At 40.7% G+C, this 25,326-nt stretch overlaps 1 protein-coding gene across 1 annotated transcript in view; it reads right to left on the bottom strand.

The window, feature by feature from the left end:
- The window catches only part of TBC1D19 (TBC1 domain family member 19), a 118,252-nt gene extending 110,994 nt beyond the window's left edge, over window positions 1–7,258 (bottom strand). The window contains exon 1 of the mRNA XM_075259993.1: window positions 7,118–7,258. Within this exon, the coding sequence (XP_075116094.1) occupies window positions 7,118–7,216 (99 nt within the window). The 5' untranslated portion in view covers window positions 7,217–7,258. The remainder of the gene's footprint in view (window positions 1–7,117) is intronic.
- Window positions 7,259–25,326: the final 18,068 nt, after the last annotated feature.

The following is a 25,326-nucleotide window of genomic DNA, read 5'->3' as shown; positions in this document are numbered from 1 at the left end:
TCATTTTACCCTCTTATTTATATTATGCACCGCACCACAGAATTAAGAGGGCTCAAAAAAATTTAAAAAAATTTAAATCGTAAAAAAAAAGGCAAATTCAGCCCTATTTATATGATTTATTTTCAGGTCAAAGACCTCAGAGTGACGTTTCGTTTTCAATCTCACTATCCCTCCCTATGAGCAATTAAAGGCAGCAAACAAAACATCACAGCAGCAAGTGACCTCAGATGTGGGAGTGATTTATTACCTGTAATTTCGTTGCAAGTGAGACGGGAGAAGAGAGGAGTACACAGAAAGTGAGAGCAGGAAGATGAATCATGGGAAATGTAGTTTGTCCAGAGAATCACTGCATTTAAATAACAGCAGCAATTAAAATCGTACGCCTCTGTGAACAGAAAGTAAAAAAGCTATGACTTTTGAAAGGAGGGAAGTAAAACATGAAAATCAAAAAATGGCTGTGGAAAACAACCCGGCCTTCTTCTCCTCTCTATCTTCCTTCGTTAAATCAAAAAACACAGCCGCCAATTCCTACGGTTCCTTTCGGTGAGGCCAGATCAGCCATACCAAAGCAGTGATAATCCAGCTCACCCCCCACACCCCTGAAACAGGTATGGCTCCTCTGGAACACATTTACTACTTTGTCGCCTTCTAATCTGCTTTCCTCACCCCTCCGCCTCACCTCCTAAGGCTTACTTCCCCACTTCCCCCTTGACCTCTACCACTAAGGGTAAGTTCCGACGGGGCTTTATGGACCAGAACCTGAGGCCGCCTCAGGTTCCGGTCCAAAAACTGGGTAGCCACAACTGAAAGCCAATGCACTGCACTAGCATTCAGCCACGTACTCCGCTCCGGATTAGGCCCAATGAATGGGCCTAGTCCGGAGGAGGGAATGTCTTCAGGCCGAATCACAAAGTGAAACAGCCTGAAGAATGAGCACCTCACTTCTTAGTGGCTCCCATTGATTTCAATGGATTCCAGTTGATTTCAATGGGAGCCGTCTTTTTGATCAGGATTTTGAGGCGGATATGGTCTCAAAATCCTGACCAAAAATCTCCATGTGAACTTACCCTTAGCCTCTACTATTCCCCACTCCCTTTATTGCTTAACCCTATATTTAAGGGACACCTGCCCCCACACTTGCAAGTTAATTGTTGGAGTCTACGCTATTCTTATGTGATTCAACTCTGCTGCAACAGAGCTTCATGTTCAACCCCTTCCCCCCTCTTCCTATATCCACATCCCATGTGTTGTCCCCCCTCATGTTACCCAACCAAACCCCTCTTCTCTCCTTTGCCATTGTTCTAGATATCTGTTATTGTTGGTTTTGTCTTTGTTACATCTGCTTTTGAAAACCTAATAAAATCTTTAATGGAAAATGGCTGTAATGAGAAGGGAAATTACCCCCCATCAAGTATAAAAATTATAATAAAATAAGCCTTTATCAATCATGAAAAAGAAGTCTCAAAAATGTCACTAGCCCAACAAATAAAAAAAAAAAAGACCAAAACATACTCTAGGACTGTATCAATTAAAAATAATGGGAAAAAAGTCTCCAGTTTAATAGAATATGAACCAGAATATGAACCACCATCTGGAATGAGACCACCAAAGAGAGCAGCCTTTGTTAGTAATAACTTCACTATCACCATCTTGTTTCTGGGAGGTGGAAAGAAGAAATTACAAACACAAGAAATGATAAGTCTTTATTTATAGAGACCTCAATCCTGAGCACAGGAAAACGGCCCAAAGATTATACAAGACAACCAGAAATGGAAACAACCCTTACATGGTCATGGGGTTTTCAGGTCTTGATACCTAAAACAGCCAAGATCACAAGTATGGCAGAAATATTTACAAAGTCGGGACACTCCAGATAGGACACAGCCGAGCAGGCGACCGTCAGGAAGGAAAAAGTCCACTAAAACGCTTCAAATAATAGAATTACATTAAATTATGTCATGTATTAAAAACTAGCTAAATGATCCAGGAAAAGCCCAACTCTACCCTACATGGCCAACACTGAGCAATCCGGTCAATTTAATATTATTTATAGAGACTGACAACAGGCCTGAGTAGATCTTCCTCTTCTGGAACACTGTACCGTATATTAAAGGTTATAGCTTTATTATTTTTAATCATTTTTAGGTGCTTTCTTAGGCTGAGGCCACGTTACAGAAAATCTGCCCTTTTGTAGCAGATTGTGCAACATCAAAAAGAAAGACAAATATGAATTAAAGGAGTTACGGTATGTCATGAGACAAGAACAGAAGGTAGTTTTCCCTGCTGCAGACTCAGCCTGACCACAACCAAGCTGAATGTTGTCAGACTGGTGGGGGATGATGTTCCCATTCACTTTAATTGGAGCACTGAAGATAGATGACCGCCTTACTTCAGCTGGCTCCGGCGCTCCCATTAAAGTTTAGGGGAGCACTGTCCGCCTAGAAAATGCACACCAGGGGACAAGACCCCTGTTCTCAGGATGGGTTGGGGTCTCAGTTGTCATATCCCCATCGATCACCTATCTATCTTATGGATAAAGGATAAATACTTTTTGTGGCAGATCCCTTTTAAGCACTTCTCTCTTTTGTTAAATCCACTCTAGACTTGCAAAAAAACTGCAGATTTTCTGCATTGTGAGCCCACATAGGGCTCACAATGTACACTTTTTCCCCCCCTATCAGTATGTCTTTGGAATATGGGATGGAAATCCACGCAAACACGGGGAGAACATACAAACTCCTTGCAGATGGTTTTTTGCCCTTGGCAGGATTCGAACCAAGGACTCCAGCGCTGCAAGGCTGCAGTGCTAACCACTGAGCCAGCGTGTGGCCCCTTATCCCCCACCAATTTTGAGCAACAAGCACAGGTAGTTTTGGTATGTGATGTTTAATTAGATCTGTAATACCAGAACGGTGATCAGGCAGGGGGCGTGATTTAAAGCTCCAATCAGAGGCATCCAATTATCAGAGCTCAGAATCACACCCCTTGTCTGCTCCTGCCTGACACCACCCTCCTGACAGTACAGAGCCTATATAGTATATCAGGAATCAAAACTAGCAGCATTGGTTGCTCAGGAACAGTGGGGGCTAGAGAAAAAAAAAATCAATTGTGCCAAAATCAGTCGCACAGTGCTTATTACAGTGCCTGGACTTGTTGAAGGTGGTGAAAGGTTCTCTTTAACACTGAATGCTGCTATAGCACTGGTACACAACCATTAGGGTACATTCACACAGAGAAACTTGACATGGATTTGGAGGAGAATTCCACACCTGAATCTGCCTTCCATTGAAAACAATGCAGGACAGTGAAAAAATAAGCAAGGCTCCCTTCTGGGCCTAATCAACAGCAGCCCAGCATTAGCATCCCATCATAGGTCGCCTATGGCCAAATATGGCAGTGAAAAACAAAGAGACGTTCCTCTTCCCTTTCCTCCATGTGACCAACTGACCTGGTCCAACTGTGGGTCTACAGAACCAAAGTGAAAGGGTCATAGAGATCTATGAAGCTATGAGACCCGCACACTGGTCAGGATACAGTCATAATAAGTCCTTATGAAACTGGTCTTATACGTAGTAAAATAAATTAACTCATCATTAAGATACAATTCCAAAAATTCAAGTGAGGTGAGAAAGGAGAAGAAGAAAAATTGATATTGATAGGATATGAAAGGTAATATACGAGGAAGCCATCTAAGTGTCATCTCTCTAATTAGAACTTGCTGGAATAGACTTTTTATATTAATTATAACCTTATGATCCGAGCCATGGAGCTAAAAATGAGCTTCAAGGTAATGTCAAGGAGACTAAAAATTGAAAAAAAAAAAGTGGATTTTCGCCTCCCCTCTCACCACAGTTCACCTAGACCAGTCTTACAGTCTGCAAGCATTTTCCTGCCGCGAGAAACTAGTTCGCCTCTACCCACTTTTGCTGTTTACCAACAGCAAAAAAATTACTCGATAGTACCTTACACCTTTTTGTCACCTCCTCAGATAAGACACCAAGTGTGCCAAAGCAATACTATAAAGTCACATGTTATCTACACGTCACTACACCCATTAGAGAGAGCTGGAATGTCTAAAAGCAGGCGACCATCTATAAGTAGTAATTGAGAGAAAAAGCTGAATGAGTGGACTTTATTAAATGGGTTGTCTGACTCATTTGTACATGCTGTAATAAGGCTGCTCCTAAAGAAGGCAGTAATAACCCGCACACGCACACGCACACACACACACACACACCTTTATATAAGAAATTACCACAAAAGTAACCTTTATCATTTATGAAAAAAGTTCTCAATAATTATATTGTTCGCCCAACAAATAAAAAAAAGTGTCCAAATTAACAGAATATCAACCACCATCTGGAATGAGACCACCAAAGAGAGCAGTGCACCATCTGCAGTGCTACAAAAACAGTGGACAGTGTGGAATTTATTAAGGGTTGTCCGATTTGTCTTTTCATGATGTAATAAGGCTGCTGGTGGAGCTGTTAACATATACTCACCTCTCCAAAAGTCCTTATTGTTTTAGGAGTAGGAGGTTCGGTATTCAGTTTACAGGCCCCTGGCGATTTGTGCCAGGTGACTGCTGCAGTCAATAACAGGCATTAGTGGTCACCTCTCCTAAAACAGCATGTCACGGCAGTCATATGATGTTTGGGAATAGGTCGTCACTGAAGCCTGTGAATGGTTCCAGTGGTCACCTAGGAAAATGGGAAGTGACTGCAGGGGCCTATATAAAGAAGATAAGACTTGTTACCTCTGGAAATAGAGGACCAAGGAGAGAGGCAAGTAATGTTTTTTTTTTTTTATTGGTCACATCTTATGGACAAGGCATCAATTTAAAGGGGTATTCCCATAACTCTTGTTATGCAGCCTGCAGGGCTCTGTGCTCTCTTCACTTCCTGGATTTCTCGGCACATTGGTGGGCGGGGTTTCACTTGCTCTGCTATCTGCTATGTTTGCAGTAGTAATGAGGGATTGGTTGTAAATGCATTACCACAGTATGAAGCTGATGTGGAAACTGATGTAGCAGAGCTGGATTTAAGTCAGCTTGCATTACATACAGAGGTAACGGACTCCTTATCTCAGCCCTTATCAGCCAAATTAAATTAAACTGGCTGATAAGTGGAAAAGCTGAAGATAGACAGCACAGTAATCCCTGCGCTCTCACCTCCCCCCTCCCCTATCTGAGGAGCTCCATTGCTTGTCAGCCCCTCCCCCCCCTTCCTAAGAGCAGGCAGCTACATCACTTGGGAAATTAGCAGATAAGCCCAGTGGCCATAGAAATGTAGGGTCAACAATGAAGTGAATAAATTAAGATAGCGGCCAAACAAAGCAGTTTTGATAAAGCAATGTATTTAGGAAAAGTCTTAAATCCACATAAACTAGCAGTATAGATAGGATCCTTGTGATGGGACAACCCCTTTAAAGAGCTGGATAACCCCGAATAATCAGTTCCACTACTGGTACATCTCGGTGTAGATTTCAGCTATAACTCACACCAGTTTTCTGACGCAAGTTACAGTAATGTGGTAGGTTCACGCAGGATATAAGAGCAATGGACATTAAATGATAGATGACAGAACAAAAAGATGGGCTTTTTTTCCGTTACAAAGGTAAACAAACATGATGGAAGAAAGTGTCTATCAATGGGAACAGGATGGGGGGAGACTCCATCTGTTCCAGTTAAAGGGGTTGTCCCATCACAAGGATCCTATCTATACTGCTAGTTTATGTGGATTTAAGACTTTTCCTAAATGTATTGCTTTATCAAAACTGCTTTGTTTGGCCGCTATCTTAATTTATTCACGTCATTGTTTACACTCGGTTTCTATGGCCCTTGGGATTATCTACTCATTTGTCAAGTGATGTAGCTGCCTGCTCTCAGAGGGGGAGGGAGGGGCTGGGAGCAGTTCTGAGCTGTTTATGTCTGATAAGTAGCAGAGCTTCTCAGATAGGGGAGTTGAGAGCTCTGGGATTTCTGCCAGCCTGCAGGTTAGTGAATGGGAATACCCCTTTAATGTCTGTTGTTGTCATTCTATGAAGGATGACAGAAACGGCCATTATCAACATCAGTGTGAACAGAGTCCCTTGTCATCGTGCTTTTTCCCGCTGAGTTTTCCTCTGCAGCTATTCTGCTTCAATGAAACCTATACGTTAAACATCAGTTTTCCATAGTTATTATTGACATGCTGCGATTTACAAAAACACAATGGTTTTTGAAATATAAGCATGTCCACTGTGAATATTTTTCTGCAATGTGTGGATTAACCAGTATCCCATCCACTTTGCAGGGACTGTAAAATGCCACATTTTTGCCACGGCATTTATGCTACGTGGGGCCCCGGCCTTAAGCTAAAGCCCCACATTGCAGAAACGCAGCTTTTTTGTTGCAGATTTTGCTGCTTTTTTTAAAATCCAAAGCCAAAAATGGCTACAAAGGGAATATCTAGCAAGTTCTTATATTTCTCTCCTTTGCTCATTCCACTCCTGGCTTTTGTTAAAAAAAAAAAAAAAAAAAAATGAAGGCAAAATCTGCAACAAAAAAAGCTTTGTTTCCACAACATAAACCTTAGCTTTAACCTGCAGCATAAACCAGCCTGTAATGCAGATTTTAGATCCTTGCAGGGCAATTTATTCTGCAGATTTTAACTGTGGATTTTACCTTTGAAATCTGTGACAAATCCACAATGAAACCTGTGCACAATTTGGTGTTGTTTTTGCCACCGCAGATACCCAAAAAAAATCCACACAGTATACGTCCTATGTAAGCATATGTGATATAGCCATGTGCATGGGGTGGATTTTATTAACCATTGCATCTGATAGGAATGCCATTACACTACAGTGAAGCCCGGGCTGGTACAAGACGTTACTGCAGGCAGGTATAATTGAAAAAAGTGCACAAAGCACACTATATGATTTACCATTGTAAAACATCTCCATCATATGTCTCCATTGTGAAGCTATGAGCACTGTGACAATGGTGCAGGCTAAGGATTGACACAATACTGTACAGGTATAGTGTTCACTGCGCCTCTAGTGGCCATTGGCTGACATGACATGTGACACATGACAGCTATGCTGTGTGATGCCGGCTGTCTGCACCAGGACTCACCCGCGCCTCTTTCTCCAGCTGGCAGTGCAGTGTGGTGCCCTTCAGTTTCTGTACAATATGGGCAATGCTCACAGACAATTCCTCCTCTTCTCCCTGCATTGTACCTGCTGCCTCCAGAAAAGCGCAGGCCACAAAAGGAAGATCAATTGTTTCCTAGCAACTAGAGGTGTGCGCTGCAAATAGCAGTCCGGCTGAGAACAGTGGACACGAGCTGTTAGTTCCGGGGCCTCTCTGTTCCCCTCACCTCACTGGAGCTAGTGTCTAATTGTCCAGTAGAGAGAAATTTGACTTTTGCAGATACTTAGATGCAAATATTAGTACATTAGTTTAGTAACCAGTCTCATAATATAATGTATATTTGCCTGTAAAATGAATGTATTCTTAAAGCCATTGATAGCATATAACTATATATATATATATATATATATATATATATATATATATATATATATATATATATAGCATTAGAGCGACAAAGATAGCAGACTCCAAATGAGGAACCATAAGGGTATGTTCACACAGAGGTTTTTGCAGGCCGAAAAAAATCTGCTTCCAAAATTAGGAAGCATTTTTTTTACACAACACATTTTTGATGCAGTTTTTTGTTTTTTTATTTTTACTCCAGCACTATGTATGGACCTGGAAAATTTGCTTTAAAAAAACGCTTGCTAGTGGTTTTTTACAAAAAAAAAAAAAATGTTTTTTCAAGGGGGCCACACAGTGGCTCAGTGGTTGGCACTGCAGCCTTGCAGCGCTGGAGTCCTGGTGTTCAAATCCCACCAAGGGCAAAAAAACATCTGCAAGGAGTTTGTATGTTCTACCCGTGTTTGCATGGATTTCCATCCCATATTCCAAAGACATACAAAGGGGAAAAAAATGTACATTGTGAGCTCTATGTGAGACTCAGAATCTACAATTAAAAAAAGGGTGTTTCATGGCAGAATCTGCCTCAAGATAGGTCGTAGCAGAGGAAAAAACTGCTACTGACTCCCATTAAAATTAATAATAATATAATACATTTTATTTATATAGTGCCAACATATTCCGCAGCACTGTACAATTTTTAGGGTTCAAATAAAGACAAAAAGATACATTACAAAGAAATAGTCACTTCATACAATGGGACTGAGGGCCCTGCTCACAGGAGCTTACAATCTATGAGGTAGAGGGGGTGACACAAGAGGCAGCATCGGAGGTAGCATTACTTATACAGTGGTCAGACAGTTTTGTAATAGAGGTGACTGTCATTACACAAACATAAAACTTTATGAGCTGTCACCAGTCGTGTCCTGTAACATGTGCATGGTGCCTAGACATATAAAGTTAGCCTGATCGGCATCATATCATATGGGGTAATGTGGGCACTGGAACAGAGAAGGGTTCCTTTTAGGGATTCTAATTATAGTACAGAAGGGTTTACATTAGGAATTGTGATAGGCCTGTCTGAAAAGATGTGTCTTTAGTTTGCGCTTGAAGCTGTAGAAATTGGGAGTTAATCTGATTGTCCGGGGTAGAGCATTCCAGAGAAGTGGTGCAACTCGGGAGAAGTCTTGTATATGAGCATCAGAGGTTCTGATAATAGAAGATGTAAGTGTTATGTCATTGAGTGAAAAGGAGAGCACGGGTTGGGCGGTAGACAGAGATGAGGGAGGAAATGTATGGAGGTGCAGCATTATGGAGAGCCTTGTGGATGAGGGGGATAACTTTATATTGTATTCTGTAATGAATAGGCAGCCAATGTAGTGACTGGCACAGACCGGAGGCATCGCTGTGGCGTCTAGACTGATAGATGAGCCTGGCCGCTGCATTCAGAATAGATTGTAGAGGGGAGAGTTTAGTGAGGGGAAGACCGATTAGTAAGGAGTTACAGTAGTCAAGGCGAGAATGAATCAGAGACACAATAAGTGTCTTTAGTGTATCTCTGGTGAGGAAAGGGCGTTTTCTAGAGATGTTTTTGAGGTGTGATAATGTGCAGTATGAAAATGAATCAGTGGCATTTTTTTTAGGTGGATTCTGTCTCAGATCCTCCTGTAAAAAATTCTGTGTGAACTCACCCTAAGGGACCGGTCATGTGACGGAAAGTGAAGAGAAGTTTAAGGTGGTCTATTGAAGCGATTTTCTGTCATGAGTTTACTTGACGATTAGCCCAAGGAAAAAAGCATGTGCCACTCACATCCGAGACAGAATTTAGCATCAAAATCAGCTCAAAATACCTTTGTGTGAACATAGTCTTAGAGGAATCTCTACAATCCATAGTAGATAGGAGTTAAAAGTTGTAAAACAGGAGATAATGCAACAATAACTTGGTGGTGGAAACATAAATAGCTCCAACAAGAGGTACAAAAGATGGTGTTAAAAGGTTTGGAAAGTAAAGGAGTTGTAGGTGTTGTGTTTAACCCTCTACAGTACACAGGGTATGGAGGGGCAATCCTAACCACCCAAATGCCGTGATCACTAGTCTCAGCTGTATAATACAGCTGTGACCTGGAAGTCAAGCCGATGGCTACTCTTCACTGTTCCAGTATCTCGCATAGAGGTGAATGGGAGCCAAGTGCATGCAAAGATATCATAGGGCCCCATACAAAACTTAGCGTTAGACAACTGGTGTATATACATTGATAATTGTCTGTGCTATTATGAATTTCCTGCTTCAACATACACTTAGCCTGGATGTATACCAGAGAGCATCCCGTTTTCCGCATGAGGACCCCTGCAAATAGAATGCCAAACACAATTGCAGGCACTCTGCAGTAAAAGCACATGGCTCCCCAGAGATTATAATGGGGTCTGTGTGCTTGCCGCCAGATCTCCGCAAAGAACGTGCGGACAGGAAAGTAGTTCACAATGTACTTTCCTGTCCGCATGATTCATACGGGCAGAGCACGGCAAGAACACAGACCCCATTATAGTCGATGGGGTCTGTGTGCTTTTACTGCACAGCGCCTGCAATTGCATTTGGTATTGCATTCGGGGGGTCTCCATGCAGACTCCCCTGGACGGAATACTAACACAGATGTGAACCAACCCTTAAGTGTATGGTGTATGGTAGCACACAGTATAATGATCCTATCAGTGCCCAGCACACAATATAATGTCCCATTAGTGCCCACCAATCAATATCATGCCTCATTTGTGCTCAGTATAATACTTTAAAGGGATCCTATCATTAAAACGCAATTTTTTGTGACTAAAACGTAGGAATAGCCTTAAGAAAGGCTATTCTTCTCCTACCTTTAGATGTCTTCTCCGCGCCACCGTTCGGTAGAAATCTCAATTTTCATTGGTATGCAAATTATTTCTCGCGCGGCACTGGGGGCAGGACCCAGCTTTCAAACAGCACTGCGAGAGAACCCTCCAGTGCCGCCTCCATCTTCTTCAGGAACGGCCTCTTTGCACGTCTTCTTCCAGTGCTGGGGTCAAACTTCTAGGCCTCGAGCAGAGCCGACTGCGCATGCCCACAGGCCACAAGAAAATGGCCCCAAAACTTATTATGGGGCCCCACTCTCACAGTCACCTTAAAGAGGTTGTCCATGGCAAATTAATATTTGGCCAGTGTGGAGGTGAAAACATTTTTTTTTTAAATCATATTCACCTGTCCTCTGTGCTCCAGTGTCCTCCCAGCACAGTCCAGTCCTGCTGAACCAGTGTCTTCTCAAAGTGAAACTGCTGACCTCAGCGCTCACGTGTGGCTGGGACTTCCGCAACATGTCAATGCTGGACCCGGTCTATTTAAAGATTAATTTCAATGTCCTGTTTTGCCTTGGCAAACCCATTAAGCCTCAAATTCAGAACGTGTACACTTGTTTTGGTCTTTACAAACAAGAATAATGTACATAATGGATTTACAGTACACAAAGTGATATCACAGTACAGGGTTCATGCACGCTGTAATGTTACAGTACAGGTATAATAAACACAATGATATCACAGTACAGAGATAATACACACAGGGATGTTATAGTACAGGGTTAATGTACACAGCAATGTCACTGTCCAGAGTTAACACACGCAGAGATATTACAGTATAGGGATAATAAACACAGAATAGAGATAATGCACACTATGACATTATAGTAAAGGGATAATAATACATAATAATATCACTATGTACACTTTAACATTGCAAAATATTTAATAGTAATGATGTTATCGGCTAGGTTCACCCTAATGCTGGGCTTTCCGTCAATCGGGTACGCCGTCAGACTCAAACAAAAGAGAGACAATCCACTAAAACAGCTGTTACCCATGAACACCCGTATAATGACTAGAGATGAGCGAACAGTGTTCTATCGAACACATGTTCGATCGGATATCAGGGTGTTCGCCATGTTCGAATCGAATCGAACACCACGTGGTAAAGTGCGCCAAAATTCGATTCCCCTCCCACCTTCCCTGGCGCCTTCTTTGCACCAATAACAGCGCAGGGGAGGTGGGACAGGAACTACGACACTGGGGGCATTGAAAAAAATTGGAAAAAGTCATTGGCTGCCGAAATCAGGTGACCTCCATTTTAGACGAATAGTGGATTTCAAATCCGGGTCATATGAGAATGTGAACTTTGTGACTATGAGACAGGGATAGCTGTACAGGCAGGGATAGCTAGGGATAACCTTTATTTAGGGGGGAATGTTATTAAAAATAACTTTTTGGGGCTCTATCGGGTGTGTAATTGTGATTTTTGTGAGATAAACTTTTTCCCATAGGGATGCATTGGCCAGCGCTGATTGGCCGAATTCCGTACTCTGGCCAATCAGTGCTGGCCAATGCATTCTATTAGCTTGATGAAGCAGAGTGTGCACAAGGGTTCAAGCGCACCCTCGGCTCTGATGTAGCAGAGCCGAGGCTGCACAAGGGTTCAAGCGCACCTTCGGCTCTGATGTAGGAGAGCCGAGGGTGCACTTGAACCCTTGTGCACCCTCAGCTCTGCTACATCAGAGCCGAGGGTGCGCTTGAACCCTTGTGCACACTCTGCTTCATCAAGCTAATAGAATGCATTGGCCAGCGCTGATTGGCCAATGTATTCTATTAGCCTGATGAAGTAGAGCTGAATGTGTGTGCTAGGCACACACATTCAGCTCTACTTCATCGGGCTAATAGAATGCATTGGCCAGCGCTGATTGGCCAGAGTACGGAACTTGACCAATCAGCGCTGGCTCTGCTGGAGGAGGCGGAGTCTAAGATCGCTCCACACCAGTCTCCATTCAGGTCCGACCTTAGACTCCGCCTCCTCCGGCAGAGCCAGCGCTGATTGGCCGAAGGCTGGCCAATGCATTCCTATGCGAATGCAGAGACTTAGCAGTGCTGAGTCAGTTTTGCTCAACTACACATCTGATGCACACTCGGCACTGCTACATCAGATGTAGCAATCTGATGTAGCAGAGCCGAGGGTGCACTAGAACCCCTGTGCAAACTCAGTTCACGCTAATAGAATGCAATGGCCAGCGCTGATTGGCCAATGCATTCTATTAGCCCGATGAAGTAGAGCTGAATGTGTGTGCTAAGCACACACATTCAGCACTGCTTCATCACGCCAATACAATGCATTAGCCAGTGCTGATTGGCCAGAGTACGGAATTCGGCCAATCAGCGCTGGCTCTGCTGGAGGAGGCGGAGTCTAAGGTCGGACCTGAATGGAGACTGGTGTGGAGCGATCTTAGACTCCGCCTCCTCCAGCAGAGCCAGCGCTGATTGGTCGAGTTCCGTACTCTGGCCAATCAGCGCTGGCCAATGCATTCTATTAGCTTGATGAAGCAGAGTGTGCACAAGGGTTCAAGCGCACCCTCGGCTCTGATGTAGCAGAGCTGAGGGTGCACAAGGGTTCAAGTGCACCCTCGGCTCTCCTACATCAGAGCCGAGGGTGCGCTTGAACCCTTGTGCAGCCTCGGCTCTGCTACATCAGAGCCGAGGGTGCGCTTGAACCCTTGTACACACTCTGCTTCATCAAGCTAATAGAATGCATTGGCCAGCACTGATTGGCCAGAGTACGGAATTCGGCCAATTAGCGCTGGCCAATGCATTCTATTAGCCCGATGAAGTAGAGCTGAATGTGTGTGCTAAGCACACACATTCAGCACTGCTTCATCACGCCAATACAATGCATTAGCCAGTGCTGATTGGCCAGAGTACGGAATTCGGCCAATCAGCGCTGGCTCTGCTGGAGGAGGCGGAGTCTAAGATCGCTCCACACCAGTCTCCATTCAGGTCCGACCTTAGACTCCGCCTCCTCCAGCAGAGCCAGCGCTGATTGGCCGAATTCCGTACTCTGGCCAATCAGCACTGGCTAATGCATTGTATTGGCGTGATGAAGCAGTGCTGAATGTGTGTGCTTAGCACACACATTCAGCTCTACTTCATCGGGCTAATAGAATGCATTGGCCAGCGCTGATTGGCCGAATTCCGTACTCTGGCCAATCAGCACTGGCTAATGCATTGTATTGGCGTGATGAAGCAGTGCTGAATGTGTGTGCTTAGCACACACATTCAGCTCTACTTCATCGGGCTAATAGAATGCATTGGCCAATCAGCGCTGGCCATTGCATTCTATTAGCGTGAACTGAGTTTGCACAGGGGTTCTAGTGCACCCTCGGCTCTGCTACATCAGATTGCTACATCTGATGTAGCAGTGCCGAGTGTGCATCAGATGTGTAGTTGAGCAAAACTGACTCAGCACTGCTAAGTCTGCATTCGCATAGGAATGCATTGGCCAGCCTTCGGCCAATCAGCGCTGGCTCTGCTGGAGGAGGCGGAGTCTAAGGTCGGACCTGAATGGAGACTGGTGTGGAGCGATCTTAGACTCCGCCTCCTCCAGCAGAGCCAGCGCTGATTGGTCGAGTTCCGTACTCTGGCCAATCAGCACTGGCCAATGCATTTCTATGGGGAAAAGTTAGCTTGCGAAAATCGCAAACTGACAGGGATTTCCATGAAATAAAGTGACTTTTATGCCCCCAGACATGCTTCCCCTGCTGTCCCAGTGTCATTCCAGGGTGTTGGTATCATTTCCTGGGGTGTCATAGTGGACTTGGTGACCCTCCAGACACGAATTTGGGTTTCCCCCTTAACGAGTTTATGTTCCCCATAGACTATAATGGGGTTCGAAACCCATTCGAACACTCGAACAGTGAGCGGCTGTTCGAATCGAATTTCGAACCTCGAACATTTTAGTGTTCGCTCATCTCTAATAATGACAAATCTGACAGTGCACTGAATTCAGCATGATGTGCTTTCTAGTAGTATAAGCATTTCTTAAAAATGTTACTCACTTAAATGTCAGATGGGGGCAGGACCCACCTTCGGAATCCACACCTATCTCTAGATCAGGAGTCTACAAGCAGAACCACAGTCTGTACATCGCAGTAGGGACCTGTTGTGCACTCGATGTATTAAATTGAGATGTATCATGATAGAAATATCAGCAGCACCATATTGATATTTCCAGATACAGTGGAACCTCGACATACGAGTTGTTCCACATATGAGTAATCCAAGTTACGAGCCTCAATGCGAGCGAAATTTCTGTTCGACACACGAGCTCAAATTCGGGATACGAGCCGAGCTTGCGCGTCACCTCTCTGACCCTGAATCCCCTTGCATCCGGTGATGTTGGCCATTTTCTTTTGCATCATGGGTCCCAAGAAAGTAATCGCTGACAAGAAGAAGAGGATGATGTCCATAGAAATGAAGCAGGAGCTGATAAAGTTACATGAGAAAGGGACTCGTGTTATAGAACTCGCTCGGATGTACGAACGGAGTACATCCACTATTTGTACGATCCTAAAGCAGAAGGACACCGATAAAAGTGCTAAACCAGCGAAAGGCATGACGGTATTATCCCAACTTAGGACATCAGTGCATGAGGAAATGGAGAGGTTATTGCTAACATGGATCAAAGAAAAGGAGCTCGCAGGAGATACAGTAACCGAAGCAATCATCAGCGCTAAAGCTCGTGCGATATTCTCAGACCTAAAAAACAATCAACCTTCAACGTCGGAAGATCAAGATGAGTTCAGGAGAAGTCATGGCTGGTTTGAAAAATTTCGAAAGAGAACTGGAATTCACACGGTGGTAAGGTATGGGGAGGCATCAAGTGCAGACATGAAAGCAGCGAACAAGTTCAAAACGCATTTCGCTAAGCTAGTGGAAGAAGAAGGCTACGTCTCACAGCAAATATTTAACTGTGATGAAACGGGCCTATTTTGGAAAAAAATGCCGCGTAGGACTTACATCACTGCCGAGGAAAAACACATGCCAGGACATAAGCCCATGAAGGACCGTCTAACCCTTGCATTGTGTGCAAAAGCGTCTGGTGACTGCAAAGTGAAGCCGCTGCTCGTTTACCATTCAAAGAATCCTCGAGCGTTCAAGACCCACAAGATCTTGAAGGAAAAACTGCATGTTATGAGATGCAACAGACTGAGATGAGTCAAGAGATGAGCAGTAGTGAGGAAGAGGTACAGGAGCTGCAGGAATCTATTCCTACAAGTGAAATAAAATCAATGCTAGCACAATCAGAGAATGTTGCACAATTCATTGAAAAGAATCATCCTGAGAAAGTTGCTACGAGTCGTTCAGCAGCACTGTTCAATGACACTTCATTGACTCATTTCCGCAACATTTTGAAGAGAAGACAAAAGCAAATGTCACTGGATAAATTTCTGAAGAAAAGAACTGCTCCAAGTGAAGATGCTGAAAGTGCAGCCAAAAAGGCAAACACAAATGATTAGTGTAGTTTCAACGTAGGCTACATACGTAAAGTTAAGCATAACTTCAGTTTAAAGTTTGGGAGCATTCACACGGAGTAACGCCGGGCGTGTATCACAGCCGTACACGCCGGCGCTACGGCAGGCTGCCGAACACTTCTCATTCACTTCAATGGGAGCGCTCGTAACAGCGGCGTTACGAGCGCTCCCATTGAAGTGAATGGGAAGTGTTCGGCAGCCTGCTGTAGCGCCGGCGTGTAAAAAAAAAAAAAAAAAGCTAAATCTCTAACATGTTATAGCAATATATTTAATATTTAAAACACATAGATGATACAATATTAGTAAACATTGAATTTAATTTAGATTGATTAAAAGAAACAACAACATGCACAAAAAAGCTAATTTGATTATTAAAAAGCTTTTGTAACTGGTGAAAATACGATGAGCAGCTTACGAATGATCTAACAAGCAGATGTCCCCATGCTGAACATTGATTAGCTGGTCCGTGCCATATTTCTACAAGTCATGATTTCCTGACTGTTTATACTCATTAAGGGATTTCATATTTGATATTTTATATTAGATCTAATAAAATCTAGGTTTGGTAACATTTAATGCAGGTTGAATACAGATAATTATTTATTGCTAAAACTATATAGATATATATAAAAGCATTGCCACATGGTGTTTGTTACATCCTTCATCAATTGACTTCTGACTTGGAATTGGCATTGACTTCTTGTTATTGACTTCTGGCTTGGACTGTGACTAGTTTTTGGCTTCTAGCTGCTCTTCTGCAATGGCCTTGGCTAGATTGTTATTACCTTTGTCTTCCTATGAGGTAACTTGTTTTGTTCCTTATCTGTCGCCTGGTGCTCCATGGTTTCGTGATCTGGGTCCCGAGCAAACAAATCCAACTTACCTGGTGAATAGAGATGAGCGAGTAGTATTCGATCAAATACCTCACTCCAATAGGAGTGCGTGTAAGCGTCCGAACACCAAGGGGTTAAGCGCATCAAATATTCACTGCGCTTAACCCCTAGGTGTTTGGCAACTTACACGCACTCCTTTGGGAGCGAGATATTCAATCAAATACTACTCGCTCATCTCTACTGGTGAAGGCCTCAGGAAAGCCTTAGACTCTAAACTCCAAAATAGTGTTGGGCAACTGGTAGCAGTTTACTAGCTAAATTCTGACCTAAACTGTTGTTATGGCATTTCAGGGAATACTTACATTCTTTTCTTTTTGCCAATTTTGGGCAGAAACCTGGCAAACCCAATAATAGTGTATGGGGTCTGCACATTTCCATGGGTAACCGCTTTTTAAGTGGATTTGTTTCCGTTTTTCAGGTCCCCAAATGGACCCAAAGAAGGTTAACCCAAATGTTAGTGTGAACCTAATGTTACTATGTCTGCCACCCTGTTTGAGCCATTGTCACACCTCATTTGCAAACCTTTGTTTAATTGCCACAAAGGTGTTATCAGGTGCATGCATAGTAAGGCATGATTGCTCTATTCAGTTCTATGGAATTGACAGAATACTGTGTTTGACTATCACTGTAAGGCCCCATTACATATGATGGTTGGCTAGGTCAGTGTGCTATCCAGGTTTTTCTGGGATAGCATACTGACTCATTCATTTCTGTTGGCCCACGCCCATGATCATGTATTACATAGATCAGTGTTTGGGCCGAGAGTCTGGGTTGCAAAACTCAGGACAGGTCTTATTCCTGTCCAGTTTTGCAGCCGTTCTTCCACAGTTACTATTCATTTAATGAATGGGACCATGGAAGCATGGTTGCTGCCACGTCCGTGTGTCGCTCCTGCGTTAACTGTTCCGTTCAATCACAGCCAATGGCCAGTCGTGGACAATTAGCCTTAGTCTCAAAGAAGTAAATGGAGCTGCTGTCATTCATGTGCACTACCGCTCTATTTACACAGGGAACTCAAGGACCCCTGATCCTCAGTGATTAGATACTTATCCTCTGTTCTAGAATAGGGAATAAGAGTTATTCAAGTCCACTGTACTATTAGCCTAGATGTCATACAATATAATATTGTGCTGTTGGCTAATTACTAATAAATAATACAGTGGACTCATTAAAGCTATTAAAACTCAAATGTAATTTTCTACTGCATGTTAATATAATCATGCAGATGGCTATCTCCCTGTAAAATTAATATAATTAATAACGGAGAGTACGGTGCAAAAGTTTCAGGTAGATGTGGGGGATACAACTACGTAGTAATGCTTTCATAAACAGAAAAGTTTTTAGTTTATTTTTATCATTTAACAAAATGCAAAGTGAATAAACAAAAGAGTAATTTCAGTCTCTGATAAAAAGAAACAAGACGAATCGATTTGGGGTCCACCCCAGTTTTATATCCCCAGCTTTCCGCACGCTAAATGGTCAAATACTGGACTAAGCCTAGATCTTACTGGCACCCCTGATGGTGGTGCATATTAGGGTGATAATGAAGGGGAGGGGATAGCCTATTTAGTGCCTAAAACTAAGCCACGCCTTAGTAATGGTCATTTCTTATGCAGTAGTAATAAATTTAAACAAAAAACACACTCATGAAAAAATAATTTACTGAAATAAAACACTCCCACACAACCTTAATTGACCATTTGATTAAAAAAAATAAAAATCCTTGACAAATGATAAATAAGGAGAACCCTCCCTGAGGTCAGAGCCAGCTTTAGGGCGGAACAAACTGGGAAATTGCACCAGGACCCCTGTCCCTAAAGGGGCTCCAAGATCCGGAGCATCAGGCTTTTGCCAAATGGAACTTATAAGGCACACACAGAATTTTGTTACTCGTTGTCATGAACAAACAACTGGTAAGTGCCATTTGCATGTGTTGGCAGAAGAACAGTGACAGTGGCTCATGCGGGGGTGTGAACATGATTAAGCAGAGGTGGAGATGAAGAAATGCCCCTGGTGCACCATTTAGCTCATGTGCATATTGAATAAATGATATTATTCTGTAAAATGAAAGAACACTGTTTCCTCTTTCATAGGGAACAAACCGCTCGTGGAAAAAAGAAGCGAGCTGCCCTTTCTTCAGGCGGAATCCTCGGCTGATTCAGCTACGGCGTCCGCCTCGCGACACCACCCTCTGGACTAGGCTCATTCATTTGGGCCATATCTGGAACAGAAAGCCACAATGGGATGCCGGTGCTTTTCGGCAGCCGCAAAGGAATGTGTTGACACGGAACCCCGTGTGAACTAGCCCTTAAAGACGGACCCACAGAGGACAGGATTAGTACTGTACAGAGGGGTTTTCCCATTAACATAACCATTATTAAATTAAATATTAGACAATTAAAAGTTTTAAAGATTTTCTCTAACCATCGTTGTGGTGACAGTCTTTCATCTTAATCAGTTGCCAATGGATACGACCATAAATGCAAGAACTTTATATGGTCTGATTATGAAGCAATTACACAGCCTCAATAAGGAAATCATGAGTGGGTCCCAGTCCGTAGAAATTTCCTCCCTTCATGGACGTCTCCATTGGTAACCTATCAAGACAACAGATTATCATCATTAAGGTGTTTAGAGAAAATCCTTTAAGACATGCAAAATGTTTAATCCTACTAAGTGTTTGGATGTTTGTTCCTCAATCATGCTAAAACGCCTGGACGGATTTGCGTGCAATTTTCCACAAACATAGTTTTCCCTTAGGATTGAGTCACAGGCTACTTTTGGTGCCACTAAACAACATGGCTTCCTAGCAGGAGACTCACAAAAGCAGGACTCCTAGCCCCAGCTATAGACTCACACACACTGCCTGGCATTTCCTGCCTCAACCTGCCTGCACACTCCTTACTGTCACCTCAGGAGTAGCCCTCACTCTACTCACTCACATTTACATATAGCTTTCCACTATATAACACATCACATTGTCTGTATCACTACATACACAATATAACACATCACATTGTCTGTATCACTACATACACAATACATCACATTGTCTGTATCACTACATACACAATATAACACATCATATTATCTGTATCACTACATACACAATATAACACATCACATTGTCTGTATCACTACATGCACAATATAACACATCACATTGTCTGTATCACTACATGCACAATATAACACATCACATTGTCTGTATTACTGCATACACAATATAACACATCACATTGTCTGTATCACTACATGAACAATATAACACATCACATTGTCTGTATCACTACATACACAATATAACACATCACATTCTCTGTATCACTACATACACAATATAACACATCACATTGTCTGTATCACTACATACACAATATAACACATCACATACACAATATAACACATCACATTGTCTGTATCACTACATGCACAATATAACACATCACATTGTCTGTATCACTACATACACAATATAACACATCACATTGTCTGTATCACTACATACACAATATAACACATCATATTATCTGTATCACTACATACACAATATAACACATTACATTGTCTGTATCACTACATGCACAATATAACACATCACATTGTCTGTATCACTACATGCACAATATAACACATCACATTGTCTGTATTACTGCATACACAATATAACACATCACATTGTCTGTATCACTACATACACAATATAACACATCACATTCTCTGTATCACTACATACACAATATAACACATCACATTGTCTGTATCACTACATACACAATATAACACATCACATACACAATATAACACATCACATTGTCTGTATCACTACATGCACAATATAACACATCACATTGTCTGTATCACTACATACACAATATAACACATCACATTGTCTGTATCACTACATACACAATATAACACATCACATTGTCTGTATCACTACATACACAATATAACACATCACATTGTCTGTATCACTACATACACAATATAACACATCACATTGTCTGTATCACTACATGAACAATATATCACATTGTCTGTATCACTACATACACAATATAACACATCACATTGTCTGTATCACTACATACACAATATAACACATCACATTGGCTGTATCACTACATACACAATATAACACATCACATTGTCTGTATCACTACATACACAATATAACACATCACATTGGCTGTATCACTACATACACAATATAACACATCACATTGTCTGTATCACTACATACACAATATAACACATCACATTGTCTGTATCACTACATACACAATATAACACATCACATTGTCTGTATCACTACATGCACAATATAACACATCACATTGTCTGTATCACTACATGAACAATATAACACATCACATTGTCTGTATCACTACATACACAATATAACACATCACATTGTCTGTATCACTACATACACAATATAACACATCACATTGGCTGTATCACTACATACACAATATAACACATCACATTGTCTGTATCACTACATGAACAATATAACACATCACATTGTCTGTATCACTACATACACAATATAACACATCACATTGTCTGTATCACTACATACACAATATAACACATCACATTGGCTGTATCACTACATACACAATATAACACATCACATTGTCTGTATCACTACATACACAATATAACACATCACATTCTCTGTATCACTACATACACAATATAACACATCACATTGTCTGTATCACTACATGCACAATATAACACATCACATTGTCTGTATCACTACATACACAATATAACACATCACATTGGCTGTATCACTACATACACAATATAACACATCACATTGGCTGTATCACTACATACACAATATAACACATCACATTGTCTGTATCACTACATACACAATATAACACATCACATTGTCTGTATCACTACATACACAATATAACACATCACATTGTCTGTATCACTACATACACAATATAACACATCACATTGTCTGTATCACTACATACACAATATAACACATCACATTGTCTGTATCACTACATGAACAATATAACACATCACATTGTCTGTATCACTACATACACAATATAACACATCACATTCTCTGTATCACTACATACACAATATAACACATCACATTGTCTGTATCACTACATACACAATATAACACATCACATTGTCTGTATCACTACATGAACAATATAACACATCACATTGTCTGTATCACTACATACACAATATAACACATCACATTCTCTGTATCACTACATACACAATATAACACATCACATTGTCTGTATCACTACATACACAATATAACACATCACATACACAATATAACACATCACATTGTCTGTATCACTACATGCACAATATAACACATCACATTGTCTGTATCACTACATACACAATATAACACATCACATTCTCTGTATCACTACATACACAATATAACACATCACATTGTCTGTATCACTACATACACAATATAACACATCATATTATCTGTATCACTACATACACAATATAACACATTACATTGTCTGTATCACTACATGCACAATATAACACATCACATTGTCTGTATCACTACATGCACAATATAACACATCACATTGTCTGTATTACTGCATACACAATATAACACATCACATTGTCTGTATCACTACATACACAATATAACACATCACATTCTCTGTATCACTACATACACAATATAACACATCACATTGTCTGTATCACTACATACACAATATAACACATCACATACACAATATAACACATCACATTGTCTGTATCACTACATGCACAATATAACACATCACATTGTCTGTATCACTACATACACAATATAACACATCACATTGTCTGTATCACTACATACACAATATAACACATCACATTGTCTGTATCACTACATACACAATATAACACATCACATACACAATATAACACATCACATTGTCTGTATCACTACATGCACAATATAACACATCACATTGTCTGTATCACTACATGAACAATATAACACATCACATTGTCTGTATCACTACATACACAATATAACACATCACATTCTCTGTATCACTACATACACAATATAACACATCACATTGTCTGTATCACTACATACACAATATAACACATCACATTCTCTGTATCACTACATACACAATATATCACATCACATACACAATATAACACATCACATTGTCTGTATCACTACATGCACAATATAACACATCACATTGTCTGTATCACTACATACACAATATAACACATCACATTGGCTGTATCACTACATACACAATATAACACATCACATTGTCTGTATCACTACATACACAATATAACACATCACATTGTCTGTATCACTACATACACAATATAACACATCACATTCTCTGTATCACTACATACACAATATAACACATCATATACACAATATAACACATCACATTGTCTGTATCACTACATGCACAATATAACACATCACATTGTCTGTATCACTACATACACAATATAACACATCACATTGTCTGTATCACTACATACACAATATAACACATCACATTGTCTGTATCACTACATGAACAATATAACACATCACATTGTCTGTATCACTACATACACAATATAACACATCACATTTTCTGTATCACTACATACACAATATAACACATCACATTGTCTGTATCACTACATACACAATATAACACATCACATACACAATATAACACATCACATTGTCTGTATCACTACATGCACAATATAACACATCACATTGTCTGTATAACTACATACACAATATAACACATCACATTCTCTGTATCACTACATACACAATATAACACATCACATTGTCTGTATCACTACATGCACAATATAACACATCACATTGTCTGTATCACTACATGCACAATATAACACATCACATTGTCTGTATTACTGCATACACAATATAACACATCACATTGTCTGTATCACTACATGAACAATATAACACATCACATTGTCTGTATCACTACATACACAATATAACACATCACATTCTCTGTATCACTACATACACAATATAACACATCACATTGTCTGTATCACTACATACACAATATAACACATCACATACACAATATAACACATCACATTGTCTGTATCACTACGTGCACAATATAACACATCACATTGTCTGTATCACTACATACACAATATAACACATCACATTGTCTGTATCACTACATACACAATATAACACATCACATTGTCTGTATCACTACATACACAATATAACACATCACATTGTCTGTATCACTACATGAACAATATAACACATCACATTGTCTGTATCACTACATACACAATATATCACATCACATTCTCTGTATCACTACATACACAATATAACACATCACATTGTCTGTATCACTACATACACAATATAACACATCACATACACAATATAACACATCACATTGTCTGTATCACTACATGCACAATATAACACATCACATTGTCTGTATCACTACATGAACAATATAACACATCACATTGTCTGTATCACTACATACACAATATAACACATCACATTCTCTGTATCACTACATACACAATAAAACACATCACATTGTCTGTATCACTACATACACAATATAACACATCACATACACAATATAACACATCACATTGTCTGTATCACTACATGCACAATATAACACATCACATTGTCTGTATCACTACATACACAATATAACACATCACATTGGCTGTATCACTACATACACAATATAACACATCACATTGTCTGTATCACTACATACACAATATAACACATCACATTGTCTGTATCACTACATACACAATATAACACATCACATTGTCTGTATCACTACATACACAATATAACACATCACATTGTCTGTATCACTACATACACAATACATCACATTGTCTGTATCACTACATACACAATATAACACATCATATTATCTGTATCACTACATACACAATATAACATCACATTGTCTGTATCACTACATGCACAATATAACACATCACATTGTCTGTATCACTACATGCACAATATAACACATCACATTGTCTGTATTACTGCATACACAATATAACACATCACATTGTCTGTATCACTACATGAACAATATAACACATCACATTGTCTGTATCACTACATACACAATATAACACATCACATTCTCTGTATCACTACATACACAATATAACACATCACACACAATATAACACATCACATTGTCTGTATCACTACATGCACAATATAACACATCACATTGTCTGTATCACTACATACACAATATAACACATCACATTGTCTGTATCACTACATACACAATATAACACATCACACACAATATAACACATCACATTGTCTGTATCACTACATGCACAATATAACACATCACATTGTCTGTATCACTACATACACAATATAACACATCATATTATCTGTATCACTACATACACAATATAACACATTACATTGTCTGTATCACTACATGCACAATATAACACATCACATTGTCTGTATCACTACATGCACAATATAACA

Source organism: Leptodactylus fuscus, chromosome 1 (assembly GCF_031893055.1).
Source record: "Leptodactylus fuscus isolate aLepFus1 chromosome 1, aLepFus1.hap2, whole genome shotgun sequence".
Taxonomy (NCBI): domain Eukaryota; kingdom Metazoa; phylum Chordata; class Amphibia; order Anura; family Leptodactylidae; genus Leptodactylus; species Leptodactylus fuscus.
Note: the sequence above shows the minus strand (reverse complement) of the source record. Positions and strands in the feature narration are given on the sequence as shown.